General features: G+C 35.8%; 1 protein-coding gene across 1 annotated transcript in view; it reads right to left on the bottom strand.

The window, feature by feature from the left end:
• Positions 1-15636, bottom strand: part of LOC117920365 (ubiquitin carboxyl-terminal hydrolase 8-like) — a 31593-nt gene continuing 15957 nt past the window's right edge. The window contains exons 4-13 of the mRNA XM_034837836.1: positions 14717-14776; positions 14494-14586; positions 11273-11629; positions 10994-11134; positions 10684-10854; positions 10119-10376; positions 9642-9799; positions 3292-3846; positions 1283-1556; positions 1-640 (exon numbers count right to left, since the gene is read on the bottom strand). Of these exons, the coding sequence (XP_034693727.1) occupies positions 515-640; positions 1283-1556; positions 3292-3846; positions 9642-9799; positions 10119-10376; positions 10684-10854; positions 10994-11134; positions 11273-11629; positions 14494-14586; positions 14717-14776 (2193 nt within the window). The 3' untranslated portion in view covers positions 1-514. The remainder of the gene's footprint in view (positions 641-1282; positions 1557-3291; positions 3847-9641; positions 9800-10118; positions 10377-10683; positions 10855-10993; positions 11135-11272; positions 11630-14493; positions 14587-14716; positions 14777-15636) is intronic.

The following is a 15636-nucleotide window of genomic DNA, read 5'->3' as shown; positions in this document are numbered from 1 at the left end:
TAAGATTAAGATGAAATGTAGATATTTTGAAAATGTTAAAAGAGTGAAGAACAAGAACATCTATAAAGCTAATAAATCACAAGAAACAAAGAGGACACAAAAGATTTGTCCTTGCCCTAACATATGAATTTACACAAGTATGCTGGACATATTCCTATAACTACCCTTTGGAAAAAAAAACTAATGGGAATCTTCATGACAACTCAAGTATTTATTTTTAAGACAGAATTTTCTTTAAAAGCTGCAATATACATAAAACACAGGAAACCAAAAAATTTAAATTTAAAAACAAAAGAAAAGGGATCTTGCCTCTTGGGTAAAATTCTCCCTCCTTCATTGGCTCCCTTCTTAAGCTATATATTAATACTCTGTTACTGCTCCATCCCAGCCAGCTTATCTCCACCAATGGCAAAGATGCTGCTTCCAGTTCAAAGAGATGAATAAATGAATAGGTGTCAAAGAACAGGTACTCCACTTCTTATTCATTCTAGTTTCAAATCGTTGTAACATGCCACTATGTTAAGCACGTATCTGGGATCCTCTGGTAGAAAAGGACATAAGCAGCAGATGTCTTTATTTCATCCTCGCCAATGGGAGAAACCCTGCTGTCATCGAACTCATACCACTGATTACCTCCATGCTAAATGGGAATACACAGAATTAGTACATGCTTATTGAGCACTTCATCATACAAACATAATTTATCTAGTGACCAGGAAGCATTTTAGAAAATATGTATGAACAACAATGCACAAGGCACATACATACATGCAAGAATTATAGACTTATAGAGGAAGGAAAATAACAATCCCAAATTAGGAAAATCTAGGGGTTTGAACATGAATGAGCTTCTCTTGTACAATGAGAAAACTGCAAGAAACCATTCATTTAATGCATCAAATGCACTCTAATTAGTGTTTTAATTGAAAGCATTTTCTGCAGCAATGGTGCATTCACCACACAGTAAATCAATTTCAGTAACAGGACTACCAAATAGAAAAACCTCTTTGATTTTACAACACTTAGTCCATAAAGTATATTTTATGAAGCTCTGAAATATTGTAGACTTCAAAAAAAGTGAGAGACTAATATTATCAGAAAATTGAACTTAAGGAAAAAGATGTCAGACAAATATGACAAAGATGTAATCATCTGGATTATGCTGGCTCTGTATGCAGTGCAACTTTCAGGATGTAATAAATAATTGTAGATACTTAAAAATATGTAAATTTTAGTAACAAAAAAAAAAAAAAATCCATAAAATAGAAGAAACACCACTTACACGAACAAATGCAGTATAGTGACCACTTCCCATGCCTCCATCGTGATTACAGATGGCATACAAGTTGTAATGATTAGACAAATGACTATTCTTTTGGGCAATGTAAGTCGACAGGTCAAGATCATCAATGGGGAAGTCAATAAATGTTTCCAGCTTGTTCTTCCAAAACCGGCTGTATGAGAACCTCTTCAAATGGATAACCAGAATCTCTGGCAATCTCCAAAGATCTAATTTTTTGCTGGCTTGCCGATGCTTCTTGCAGCAAGGGCAGTTCCTACAATTAACATATGATTACAACATCTGCATTAGAAAGGGAATGAGAATATACCCACAGTGCTAAGAAAGGGCAAAAGGAGGGTAGAGGACAAACTTTATGATTGTATAAAAATTGAATGATCATGAAGGAATGGTGTTTATACCACCACAATTTTTTTCCCTCTTAATAAGAATACTATTAAAAAATTTCCTGAATTAGATTTTCTTTAGGTAGGGTCTTCAATCGATCCATTGAACAAACCAAATAGAAATAAGACATGCCATGAGAAGTAAACCAACTGAGTCGCTAAAGGCCAAAGGGAGGTTGCTGCAAGTTTAATATTGAAAAGGCCTATGACCATGTTGATTGGACATTTCTACTAATAGTTTTGAATAAGAGGGGTTTTAGGCAGAAATGACTAGGTTAGATTATATTTGTTTCTCTAGTGATTTGAGACAAGGCAGCCATCTCTCTATCCACTTGTCTGGTTATGGAATTCCTCACACTTTTCATTTCTAGGACAGTGCAAAGTGAGCCTCTTAATAGTTTTAAAGTTGGGGGTGGATGGGCCTATCAAAAACTTAAAAAAAAAAAGAATCCAAGGAGTGGATGGGGAAAGGGAGTGGTGATCTGTCATTATCTTTCTAGCAGATGCTAGTCTTCTCTTCTGTGAGGCTTACCTGGGCATTATGTCATTTGAGGTGGTCCTCGTGTGCTTCAAATTTGCATCCTTTTGAAAGTATATCCCCATGAGTTTGATACAATGGGGGAGGCACTGGAGGTATAGGGATTGGGATGTTGTAGAGAGAGAAGTTTGCTTTAACACATTTAAGCTGTCCATTGGGGCTCCTTTGAACTCATGCAGTTTCGGTTTCTGTAGTGGAGAGGCTCAAGGGGAGGTTGACCTCTTGGAAGAAGAGTACTTGTCCAAAGGGCATGGTTAATGCTCTCTACTTTTTGTTTCCCCAAGGCAAATAAAATTTGTTTGGAGAAGATTCAACAAGATTTTTCCATGGGTATCACTTTGTAGCTAAGAAGCTACATGCAGTGAAGTGGGATACTGTCCATGAAAACGAAAATAATTAGTGGTAGTCTGGTTGAAGGCTTACTAATCCAAGCTTTGCCAGGCAAATGGCGATGAATGTATGCTACTAAGAAGGATTACATTTGGAGATGTGTCATCTGGGTAAATTTGGAGAGAGAAACAATGGTGATGTTTCAGAGAGGTAGTGAAGGCATTTGTAAGAGTATAGAAAGCTATTGGGAACAGATGGGAGGAGTTTTGGCCCAAGATCTGCATTATAGTAAAGGATGGTTAGAGAGCTAAGTTATGGATAGGAAAATGATGCAAGGATATTCCTTACAGCCTATTATATTCTCTTAGGCTGGTTTCCTTAGAGATTGGCAGATTTAAGGGTGGAGAGAAGGACAAGATCACTGGAGTCCTTGTTTCCTGAGAGCATTCCATTATTGGAGATGGAGATGTTTGAGAGTACTCATTCTGTAACTCTTTCATTTGACATTTGAATTATTTTATTTTATTTTGGTCCTCTTTTGCCTATTGGAGCTTTCTGTATACTTCCTATATACTTGGATCTCTCCACCTTGGTTTTTCTAGGCACTCTTTAATCTATTATCTTTCATTTTCTGATGAATAAATAACAACTAAATAAAACACCTCAAATGCTAACAAGATACCTATATATGAAAATTTAATAGCTACTACAAGAGATAAATTCAAGTATGCACTAACCACATATCTTCTGGTCCAAGAGGCTCTTCCTTCAAAAAAGCTTCAAGGCATTTGTATAAAGAAACAGATTCCTGAGGCCTCTTTGCAAATAACTCAGGCTTGCAGATCTCTGGCAACAAACTGAGAAGGCATGTATCATACTTCTCAATCATTCTATCTGGCCAATGAACAAGCACATTCAACCTCCTGGGCAACTGAGAGATGAGCTCCAGCTTATTCATATTTATATTGGAACCCTTTGTTGACCCCTTCTCATCTGTTAAATAAAATGAGAAATTATTACCCAATTGTAGTTCATCCCCTGTTTCGCTATCTGAGTTCGCATCACCATTGGAAACTGTGGAGCTAATGGCATCCTCCATTTCAGTGTCTTCATTAGCAGCATTTCCAGCAGTAATATCATCCAAGGAATCTTCAGTGGGCATAAAAAATGGATCAAGTAATTTCAGAAACTGTTTACGGATATCACGTCCATTAGAACACTCCAACATTCTTACTACAAGAGGAATGCCAAACATCTTCCGACATAATTCTGCCTTCCCATTAATGTCATGTCTGACAACAGAAAGTAAAAACAGTTAGTAAATAAATAAAAGACCCTATTTGGATCAACTTGTGAGAAGCAAAAAGCTCTTTCTTAAGGTCAATAAGAGCTTCTATGCCTGTTTGGCTAATTCGGTCCAAAGAGCTTATAATTTTAAAAATAGTTTAATATAGAAGTCCTGAAAATATTGCTTTTTGTAGAAGCTCTATTTTGGCTTATGTTAGAAGTTCTTTCATATTTAATAAAACTTTTACAACCAATATTGCCTTTTAAAAAATTGTGACTTTGCTTCAGCCAAAAACATGAAGTTATCCCAAACGAGGCCTAAGAATGAGAATTGATAAGTTTCAAATTTAATAGGTAGAGAGAGATAGAGAGAAACAAATTTTAGCACTCTTTTCAAGGGATGGCTAAGAAGCAAAGAGAATGATCAAGAAAAATCTAAAATTATAATCATGTACAGGTACATTTACAATCACAAAAGTCCTACAAACCAGTTCTTTGAATCTATACTTCTGTATAAAATAAAGATAAAAGATTAAAAAAAATAAAAAAATTATGCCTCCTACTTTTGTTTGGGACAAAAAATAAATCTTAGAAGTTTCAAAAAAACAAAGCAAGTGAGAGAGTGGTAAAGTAAGATCACTTCTTGATTGTCTACCTTCTGCTCCCTTACAATTCACAAAACATTCCAGTTTCTTTAATTCCCTTCCAAATGTTGAAGAAGATATTTCTTCCTTTTCCCACCCTCCAACTCCTCACACCTCTTTTCTAGCCTTCATTTTTTTGAAGGGGTCAAAATCTCAGCCTCAAAACCTATTGTCAGCATGCCCAACCAGTTGTTGAAAGTCGCCAAGTTGCTTAAAGGCCAATCCTCTAGAGGAACCTCTTCCCTCTGAACTGAACCAAGACCTTCCCACTCTTCCCTAGATGTATCACACTTGACAGCTTTATTCGGCATCCTCAACCCTTTCAAACTCCACTGAGGTTCCATCCACCATAAACATCCTTAAAAGGCTGCAACCCTCTCCCAGGGGAGCAACTAGAGTACCCACTGCACATCCCTCTAACAAAAGACCATCTTGAATCCCCAAAGAAGAAACAAAAAGAGAGAGAGAGAACCAAGGTGTCTTGACACTTCCACCATGAGGGCCTCATTCGTGTTCATGGGGCACACCACCGATATTGAGAGCTCAAACGCGTCGACAATGAAGGAAGGCTCATTGCCCTCCCTCACATCGCAGAGAGGAAAGCCGAGAATCCCTTGTGGGCTCTTTTCTCCTTGGCTTTAAAAACAAAAGTGGGTTTTGACTTAGCCGAACCCTCTAAAAGGAGAACAAGATGGGCTGATGGGAGCTTTAGCAAGCCCATCCTCACCCAACCCATAAGAAAAAGCACCATCCGGTAAATAAACTTGGCCTACTACCCCTAAGCCCATAGAACAGCCATGAGCCTCCTTCAACTTAGAACCCACATTCTCTGGGCCAGATGAAGCTCATTCCAGGACCTTATGAGAATTAAGAGCAAATAGGCCATCTAAAACAACTTCCCTCAAACTACCCCTAAGGTCTACGAGACAAGGAAAGCCCTCTTCACTACCAGTCCCAACCCCCCACCTCTCTACCAGGATCAGAAAAAAGTTGTGTCTGCCACTCTTGCACCCCTTAGGAGACTCATTTTCAACCACTCCTAAATGCAACCCTCATCCCCTACTTCCTTACAAGTATGTGGGATCTCCCCCCACTCCTTCCCTGACCTCCATCCTACTGCAACCAAGCTTTGTTTTGACCTCCACCACCCATGGAGAGATCCCCCACCAAAGTTGAATGGAGAAACATGAAAGTCTCATCACTACTTGCAAAAGCTTGGGACCACTCTCCCATTTGAGCGAACGAGGATCCTTGCCTACTGCAAATTTCAAAACATTATCTTCATCAACAGCTACAAAACCCACAAAGGTTCCTTACCTTGTTAAACAGATCATTTCCCCACAGCTGCAAACACTTTCACTTGAATATTCTTGAAACAATCAGCTCCTGGAGACCACCTCTTCAGTTGTAAATGCTTGCCCTCGAATTTTCTTAACCCCACCCTCAACATTTAGCTTCTCCTTCTTCTTCAAACTTGAACAGAAAAAGGAATCACTCATCATAGCCAAATGAAGGCTCTCTTTCGATTGCCAGTAATACATTGCCCAATTTTTCAGAGAAAACAGATCTGAACCCTTATTTAAAGAGTCACCCCATCAACCCAAAAGGCACTATTCTGTGCCATAATTTTGTCAATATCCTCCCACCCCATTTGAATCCACATTGTTCCTCTCTGGTAACAAAAAGGAATTGGAGATACCCATTACTGCCACACTCAACTCTTAACCTTCCTCTCCAGTTACTTTGCTTGCCCACCCCTCCCAAAAACCAAAAACAAGTCAATTCGCCTCCTTCATTACTTCTTATTGTTTGGTACACTTCCCAGTTCAAGAATCTTTTACAATTTTTCTCTCAACAGTTGGGGGAAAAGCATGAGATATTAGAGTTGTTTAAAGAGTTAGGTTTTAGCCTAGAGATCTCCTAAGGTGGATAATACAACACTTAGAAATAAACCATCAATTTATTCTTCTATATGTGAGATACAAGCAACCACAAGTAGGGAAGATGGCTTCACTACCATATCAACATCTTTTCCATGTCCTTTCTCAATACACTGACAAAGTATCTGATGCTGTTTTTTTCCCTCTTACTCTGATATAATCTAAGTACCTTTGTTTCCTTGTTTTTCTTTCTTCCTTCTCATGTTCCCCCCATGTATATAACAAAAGTCAAGAACAAAGTGCCCAGGGCACCCATGTATAGCCCTAACAAAAGAGAGCCTAACAGAAGGGGATGCACCCCATGTATATAACAAAAGTGCCCAGGACACCAACAACACCATTGACCCCTTCCTATAGGGTCAACAAAGTCAAGGAAGAGCAAAGTTACAATCTAACACCACATTAGATCAAAAGAACAAAGCATTCAAAAGTGCCACACCAAGCTCCTACCAAAACAGACAAGGAGGGATGCTCCTCCAAAAAACTTTTCCTCCTCTTCCTAACAAAGTTTCAATGCTAACCTAACATCAACTCACTTGAAAGAGTAGGGTAGCACCCCCAACTCCCCAAACAAAGAAGACACTAAGCACCATAAATTGCATGACACCCTAAAACAAATGAGAAAGGACAACATGCTAATGGTCAAAACCATCTTGTTGGATGATCCAATGTGAGATTTTTCTCCAAAAATTGCCTCCCAAGTGAATAAGTTGACTTCAGATGACATTAACAAAACCCAAACCTCCCTTTTCATGGAAAAAGGGACCTGCATCCTTAGACTAAAACAGTCAGGCCTATTTAACCAAAAAAAATGGCATTATTAGGCAATATTTTGAAACGCTAAAGGCGGTCTTGAGGTGCTCTACTCAAATGAGATGAAGTGTAAGCCTCGATGTGGAACGAGACATAAGTCTCAACTTTAATAATAATAAAAAGAAAAAAAATCTTAAAAATCATAATAATTCCAATAAAATCACCTGAAAATTAAATAATAAGAAAACTATACTATATATAATAATCAAATTAATTGTCTATCAGTTTCAATAGCTTCTAATAGCAAGGTTGGATTGGATTCCACCAAGAAGTATTGGAGACATGATGATTATTGCTTTTAGAGGTTTTGGGAATTCAATAAGAGGCAACACACTATGGAAAATTGCTTCTCTCCTTATTGTGGATTGTGTGGCAAGAGAGAAACATTAGGATTTTTTAGGATAAGGAGGGATCAGAAGGGATCTTATGGGATCTACTTCACTTCTATTCCTCTCTATGGGCCTCTTGTACTATTTCTTTTAGAGGAGTTCCTCTTAGTGTTATACAATTGGATTGGCTTGCGGTTTGTGATTCAAAAGTTTGAGATAGTTGGGGTAATCTGTGTATAGTTTTGTTTAGAGGGGTGTCTTCTTACTTTGATAACATTTTGTATTTTGAGGGAAAGATCTCTCATCCTTCTCTTATACCTTTACTATTATTAATATATTTTTATTTCATTTCTACTCAAAGAAAAAAAATGAAAAAAAAAAAAAATTCAACTCTCTCTCATGCATACTATCACTAGTAGGATCCTATAATGAATCATAATTATATCCAGTTACTCCATAATCCTCTCCATCAATGTTAATGTCAATCCATTTTTCTTCTATCCATTAATTACAATGATCTTTTTTCTTTTATTCATTAATAATAAGATAATGATTATATATAAAGTCAATCATTAACAATTCTTTTATTTTTTTTCTTCCCAATCTCTTCCTTTCATTTCCATTTAAAGGGTTAATCGGTAGTCAACTAAACCCTTATTTATTAAAATGTTTAACCCTAATCTTGGATGCAAAACAAAACTTATAAATTCAAACCAAAACCCCATAAAAGCCCAAGTCACTACAAACAATAAATATTGAAGCTTAAACCTCTTAACAAATGTATACAAAAAGTCGATGAAGGCCCTAAACCCATTAAAACCCTTTTAATATTTGAGGCTTAAGCCTCAATAGCCTCAAGGCTATAACCTCAAGGCCATAAGCTTCAATCAGGTGATGCTTAAACCTCAATTACCCTCTATTGAGGCTATAGCCTTAAGGCTAAATTGCATAGCCTCACCTTGAGGCGAGCCTCAAGGCATAAGCCTCAATAGATTTTTAGAACATTGTTATTAGGTAGCCTCCCATCCCAAAACCACCCACCCTCCACCCCTAAAAAATATATCAATTAATTAATTAATCAGTACGACCATCCCTCAGCACCACAGGTTAATGCTCTGGAAAAAAGGCTTAAACCATCCCCAACTACCCATCCAGAAAATTTCTTGGGACTGGCTGCCCTGACCACCTACCCCCTCCCAAAAATCAATGACCCAAGCATTACAACAACGGGAGTGCCAACCAAATTGGTAACAATTTTTTTGAATGGGCAATGCCCACATCATGTTAAGATAAAACATCATCCTAGATCCATCTCAAACAATTATGATCATTCAATGACCAACCCCATATCCTCCCTTCCTTTGAGATCCAAGCCCGCTCCCCCTGTCTAAGTTTACTTTGCCGATGACTCTATCACCTCAAAATAAAAGAATTCTCCAACCACAGTATGCAGCATGCCATATGAGAATCTTTGCTTTCTTAAATAAACTAAACAAATTTTACCAATTCAACATTATAATTCTGTAATTGAAGGACATTATCATATTACTCTTAACAATTTGACATTACACATTGCCAAATCAACCATCGAGCACAAAATAAACCACATAAAGACCAAGGATAGAATATCAATGCACCAAATGTGGATTAATTGAAAGGTATGCAGAGACACATATTGTGAACGATTAAAGAGAAGACAAAACAGGTTTTTTTATAAATGACTTGAGCAATTCTGTGTGATTGCCTGCAAGCAACTGGTTATACACAAGAAGCAATTTCTCAAGTAGCAAAACAAAAATCAATTAATCTTAACATCATGTTATTATCACATTAAGGAGACAATAAAAGCTGCCAGTTATTTATGCAATCACATTCTTGATATTCTTTTATATTGCTAAATTAGAACACCTAACAGGATCCACTTACTATATAGCTATATAGATCCTTTAACATGAAAGGAAGAGGTAGGGGGTCTGCACCAGGGGCACACTGGAAAGCATATTGAATCACTCAAATTAATCAAGTAAAAAGAACAGCATACTGACAATAAGAATCAGAATCAGAATGAACTTACTTTTCTACCCTCTCATGCATAAACACAACCAAGGAGGATGTATCACAATCTTTCGAATCTTCTGATAGCCGATAAGCAACAAGTCGGTCACCATCTCTAATCAAAGCTAATGAATCAGATGGCTCCTCCAGGTAACGAATAATGCAGTTGTTATATATCTACAAAGTACAAAGCATCCCATAATGCAGAATAAAAATAGAAGAAAGAAATGTAGCAAAAAATTTTGAATCTTAATATATGACCTTCAGAAACATCCTGATTTGCCAGCATGACTTGCAAAACAAACATTTATTTCTTGTTAAGGACTTTAAAAGCATCCTTTCTTTTGAACATAATTAGCTTTCGATTCAAAATAATCAAGTAAACCTAAGCTTCACGTCTAAGGCTCAGAGGCAAATTGTAGCATAAATATATGCAGGAAAATCTGTCATAATATGCAAGAAACTGATCCTTGAAAATAAAGATATTCCAATTTACCTCAGCCACCAAAAGTCTTTCATCATTCCTTAAAGAACATGCAATGCTTAAGGCTTGAATAAGGTCTTTGAGCCTCCCACACTTTGGCACAGTAACAGTACATGGATATGGCAAAGTAGTTCCATCAGTGCTCAAGACTGTCACAGTCATAGTCCGCATTGTTGTTGAGGGTAGTGGTAGTGATAGGTACATGAATGGATCAAATGTTACAGACACCTTCTTGCAAACAGGACAAACCAACATAGACCGAAACTGACCCTATAAAATAAGCAAAAAAAAAAGAATGAAATCAATCAAGGAGACAGGTTACCCCATATACTAAAAGCTATGAATGACCAATTTTTGACTGAAGCTAGTAATAATAATTGAGAATTTTTTAGAACATAAACCCCTGGTAAGTTTGAAAAACTAGCAATTTGAAGCATTTGACGTGCTAACATAAAAAATCTTATTAGAAGCATAAATGCCAAACCATTAGATATTTTCAGCATTTAGAGTTATTGTTATATGCATGATTAGAAACCAAAAATCCAGAAGACATGGCAGCCTCAATTCGAAGACTCACTTGGCATAGATTAACTATGATCGAATCATTGCGAGCCAGATGATTCCGCCAATATTCATCCGCTACTTCCTCATTGGGACGCCCATCTGGATCCCCAGCTTCTATATAAGGCTTGCATTTCACACGATTGAGATCTTCATGGAGTCCATCCAACAAAAAGGCGAGAAATTCCTAAGTGGAGAACAGACCATGTTAAAAATTATATTTCCTTCTTATGCAAGAGTTATTAATCTAAAAGACAAGATCTGAGAATATAAGAGGAGAGTTGGGAAAAACTAATTGACCTATAAAAGCAAGAAAAACTTCTCACTTGGGAATCATGCTGATTATAGCCACTGAACTGTGGAGCAAAACTAGAAAGCTTTAACTTGAACATTCTTGGAGCTACTGGTGTTGCTCCTGGAGCCCATAACTTCCTTAATAAATCTCCAAATGCTAAAGCAAGCTCACCCTGACCATGAAAATATGCAATAGATAAACAATGTAGGGCAAGACGGAAACAAAGCAAGAATGGTAAAAAAAGGACAAAACATATTTAGAACAGGAATAATTTATTACCAAAAATAAAGCAAATATATGATCTACATACATTCATCCCCAACGGATTTTCGTAATTTATTTCTTTCCTGTAGTCCCCAAGGAAATAATCAACAAGTTTTGGTGTATGCACCAGGCACTGGATGGCACTGTTCATAAAACACGTGTTCCCAAGATTGTGCAAGCCAGTCAAACCCAAAAAACCAGCCTCTCTATAGCCTCTACCAAATAGTTTAGTATGGGAAAGGGTGAAATAAGAATCAACATTTCCAGTGCTCCCATTCATCTTAAGTGAACCACTGACAAAAGAGCCTTCCATTTTAGTCTGTCCTACCATCATGTCATCTTTCTTCCCTCCTCTACCTTTCATGGAATCAGTCAATCCGTAGACTTGCAATTCCAGGAGAATCTGCTTTGAAGTATGCACAAAAAAAAAAAAAAAAAGCATCAATGGAGTGGAACAGCTAACAGCCATGCAAAAATACTTACAGCACAAATGTGCTTGTATTTCAATTTCTGCCTTTGGAGAAAACACCTTATGCGCCAAAACACAGGAAAACAATGGATTAATACCCAATTCAATAGAGATGAAGTTTATCCAAACTCTTATAGTGCACTGCAATCCAAATGTGTTTCCTAAACATTGTAAGACTTCTATTTTTTCAAGATTTAGAGGGTATTTAGTAAATCTACTTAATGACTTAATATGACATAATAACTAAATTTAAGTCATAAATAAATAAGCATGTTTGATAAAATAACTTAATCTTACAACTTAAAATTATTTTTAAGTATTAAGTCCAAATAATTAACTTCTTAATCTCAAATCTTTATTGTCCCATTGCCCACACTAATGAGAGTATAATTAAGTCCATGACTCATTTTTTATAATAAATATTTTATGGTTATCTTATATATCTACAATATTTTAAATATGGATATTTTATTAATAAATTTATTACTTAAAATTAATGCAAATAAATATGAGTTAAAATCAATGAGGATAAATATTAGTTAAAATTAACAAATGTCAATATGTCAATTTGATGATTTATAATAAATTTAAGTTAACTTTACTAAACAAACTTAATACTTAAAGTAAAAAAATAATAATAATTTTCAAGTTAATAACTTAAAAACAATTTAATTTCCACTGCAAAAGGCACAAGAAACCTCATGGTTACCCTCCTTGAAGTTGGAACATGGTTTACTTCAATTATTTTGAGTATGTGTGACTGTGAGAGAGAGAAAGAAAGAGAGAGTGGGTGGGGAGGTTGGGTGGGTAGTTCAGCAGTTTTTACCCCCAACCTGGTAGAATAAAAGAACAAAGAAGGTGACCACCAAAATGACCAAGGTGGACCACTCAATTCTTTGAGATGTTATGTGGCATTGACAGTTGAAAGAGATGAAGTATGTCTACAAGGAAGAATATAAAATTATGTTTGAAATCTATGGGGTAAACTTTGGAGATCCTACCATGATTTTGAAAGCCTCCAAGAGCATTACAATGTCAAAGGGTTTAACTAAACAGATGATGCAATAGCAGTCTTCAGAAGCCATTCAGAGTTAGCAAATCAAGGCAAAGTTTACTATTCATAAAAATAACTTATTTGTAAATACGTTGCTCTTTTGAAATGGCTTTTGTAGCAAATAGCAACAAGAGAATTTTTTCTATGCATCTTCAAAATAAAATGGAAAAAAAAAATGCCCTTCGCTTTTTAAGTTACTTCAAACATTCAAGGCCCTACTCTAAGGTAAGTCCAACTCCAAAACAGAGACTACAAGTACAATTCACCGAAGAGGGATATTTTTATTTCAAATCAAACTCTTAGGCTAATTCTTACTACTGAAATTCCAGCTAAACAAGTCTTGAACACATAAGCACTAGTAATTAGAGAAGGATGCTACTCCAATCAAATTGACTAATTTCATTAAGTACAGAAAGAATCATCAAGTACACAAATGTACTAGAAAGCATAAATAACTATATTTGAGACATTTACAAGACTATCATAACACTAGATCAACCCCACCCCACCCCTTTACCATCTAAGAAGCCAAAGCCCTATGAAACAGTAACAAATAAAATTGATGAAATAATCAATTGCTATTATCATGTATACTAATTTCCTTTGAGATCGATGACCAAGTGCTTTATGCTCTTTCCACCCTAGTTTCCCAAGACCACTTGGAAAAAAGAGTAAGAAAATGAACCAAATGATTTGCTCTTAGACATAAACTACATATGTAAGTGAAAAACCATAGTTTTAAAGGCACAAAAGTATCCTATAGCTTAGGCGCAAGGCGCATCACAAAGTACGCGCCTGAATGAAGTGAAACCTAACCTAGTATGTATATCAATTTTATAAAATTTGCAAAAATGCATGGCCACCCTTAATATTTATCTTGGTTGCATGAAAATCTAAAATGTTAGGAATAATGAATCTTAATAAGTTTTTCTCATTGTAAGTTGTAAAATTTATGTACTTGAATTTATTCAAAATGTGTATATGCAGAATATGCCATGGAGTATAGATGGTTATCAATGAATAAATAGTGAATATAAGGTGATGCATGTATGCACGAAAGTTAGCCATGGTGTCCAGGAGGTCTTGCGTATCCAAAATGATTAATTCCCCATCCAAACCTCAGGAGCCATGGTGTCATGGACAGTGGACCCAGCACCACCTGATCGTTCTCTATAAATACACATCCTCCTCACTTCATAACTCCACCTCCATTCCAATCATAGCTTCCATATATACTTTTCCAAATATGTTGTAGGATTTAATTCACTTCTTTTTTGGACCACTTGTATTGACGATTTTAAAGGCATCCCTCTTAAGTGTCATTTAGTTGAATTGACATTTGGTGTGTAAACCAATAGGGTTGGACTAACAATGAGAGGAGTTTAGCTAAGTTTGAGGACATTTGTTTATTCTTTTATAATCTATCTTTTAGTATATATCTCCTTGGATGCCGGAGTTCTTTGTTTTGATAAGGTTTGTGTACTTGTGAGGAGGGTTCTTCACCCTTCTCATGAACTCTTTATTCATAATTAACACATCTCTTATTTATTAAAATTTAAAAAATTAAAAAAAAAAAAAAAAAAAGAACTACCTTCCCATTTGAACACACCACCAACACCTGAAGAGATACTGTTGGCTCTTTGTGAATCCAAAGGATGCAATACAAAACACATATGAAAATTTTAAAAAATAATAATAAAAAATTATCAAGTTATTAACAATAATAATGAAATCACCTAGTTACCTCATCTGATCGACTCAGATAATCATTTGCTGACTTAGTTCTGTCATTCATGAGAAGTAAGGTTGTCTGCCCTGAGAAGTCCCAAATGTGCAACTGTCCAATAAATGAAATAAGTGAGTGGTTCACTTCGCTGGAAACATGTAACTAATTCAAATGAACCCTTATTTTTTTTACAATACATACTAGGTGAAACAAAACATTTAGTAAATATTAGTCAGCTCACCAGCTCAGACTCAACTCGGAATATGGTGCTTGCTCTTTCATAAATTTCAATTGGATTGTCCTGAAAATGCACACATGGTGTCAACTACAAAAAGGTGGATAATTTTATATTATCAAAGAAAAGGGAGGACATTCTATTTAAAAAATGGCCTTGGGACAAAACAAGAACAAAAATTCCAAGGATCCTTAAGTATTCAATATTTAAATATATGAGCTTTATCAACCATTAGTATTCAATATTTAGGTATGAAAGTTCTATCAACCAAAACCAGCTGCTGCTACATATAGCCCCCCAAGGCATCAATGTAGTTGAAGAAAAAAGATGATGTCAAGGCGAGAATACCATATTTTGCCTTAGGCAAAACACAAAATTTAGTTATTGGCCTGAGGTAAGCTAGGCAGTAAGAAGTATATTCATTCCTATCTACCTTCCGTCATACTTAATATAAATATCATTTTTCACCATCATTTTAATACTTATAACACTATTAAATCTTCATGCCTGTAGCTGTCTTGGGGAAATAGCAAAATGATAATAATTGTTAAAAACATCAACTATCATCAAACCCCTCACTATATAAAGCATCAGGACCATTCAGATAAAGAGTTCATTTTCCAAATCCATGTTCTAGATTCAAAATAAAATAAAACATGAGAAATTACCATTGTTAAGTACATAATATTTTTTAAAAGAACAGCTTGACTTTCCATGGGATCTTACTGTAAACACTTGAAAACTTCCAGGCAAGGAAAAAAAGTCTAAAAAACAGGCTAACATAGAAATCCAATAACACTCAAACCTATAATTTAGTTTCTAAACATATGTGATGTAATCGATTGAACTCATCGAAAAGCTCCAACTCGAAACTAAAGATCTCCAACAAATTAGAAACTTATAGAAGTAGATATTACCAGAATATC

Source organism: Vitis riparia, chromosome 8 (genome assembly GCF_004353265.1).
Source record: "Vitis riparia cultivar Riparia Gloire de Montpellier isolate 1030 chromosome 8, EGFV_Vit.rip_1.0, whole genome shotgun sequence".
In the NCBI taxonomy this organism is placed as follows: Eukaryota; Viridiplantae; Streptophyta; class Magnoliopsida; order Vitales; family Vitaceae; genus Vitis; species Vitis riparia.
Note: the sequence above shows the minus strand (reverse complement) of the source record. Positions and strands in the feature narration are given on the sequence as shown.